The 658-nt window shown below is 31.5% G+C and overlaps 1 protein-coding gene across 1 annotated transcript in view; it reads right to left on the reverse strand.

Moving 5' to 3' along the window:
* Positions 1 to 197: 197 nt before the first annotated feature.
* SARC_12909 (hypothetical protein) overlaps positions 198 to 658 on the reverse strand; it is a gene marked incomplete at both ends in the record, with an annotated part of 4,464 nt that continues 4,003 nt past the window's right edge. The window contains one exon of the mRNA XM_014292976.1: positions 198 to 284. Within this exon, the coding sequence (XP_014148451.1) occupies positions 198 to 284 (87 nt within the window). The remainder of the gene's footprint in view (positions 285 to 658) is intronic.

Here is a 658-nt window from a genome sequence, read left to right on the forward strand (position 1 = left end):
TATATATAAGTGTACTATAATGTTTATATATACATACATATATATATATATGTATAAATACATATATATATATATATATACATAAATAAATATATATATATATATACATCTACATATACATATATATATAAATATATATACATATACATATATATATATAAATTACTTGGATAAATATGCACAGTACTTATACCTACCTGGATGGAATAAGATCAGTGGCGGCTTGGAACCGGTCGTGGAAAATGGCACGATGTACGTGTGCTCCTTCGACTTGCATGGTCCTTCTATTGATAGAAAAAGGAGGCTATCAGCATGAATCTATAAATAGATATTATGCGCCATCCCTCAGTGTGACGTATCATGAAAGTGTATGCACGACGAATGTCTGTGGTCATATACGTTGATATATAAATGTGCATGCTCATATAAACGCAAACATGCTCACATAAACGCAAACAAACTCATAGAATCGATACTGAGTGCAATACATATTTTGACATAGTGATAAAAAGTCTCAAACAATTCATAAAAGTCGGCATGCACGTGCTGAATACACCAATCTACAAATCAACATAACTAATTCATATACATCTTTATACAAACACACAAACACACAAACACACACACACACACCCACACCCACACAAACACCCATATA

The sequence above is a fragment of the Sphaeroforma arctica genome (assembly GCF_001186125.1).
Source record: "Sphaeroforma arctica JP610 unplaced genomic scaffold supercont1.2704, whole genome shotgun sequence".
In the NCBI taxonomy this organism is placed as follows: domain Eukaryota; class Ichthyosporea; order Ichthyophonida; genus Sphaeroforma; species Sphaeroforma arctica.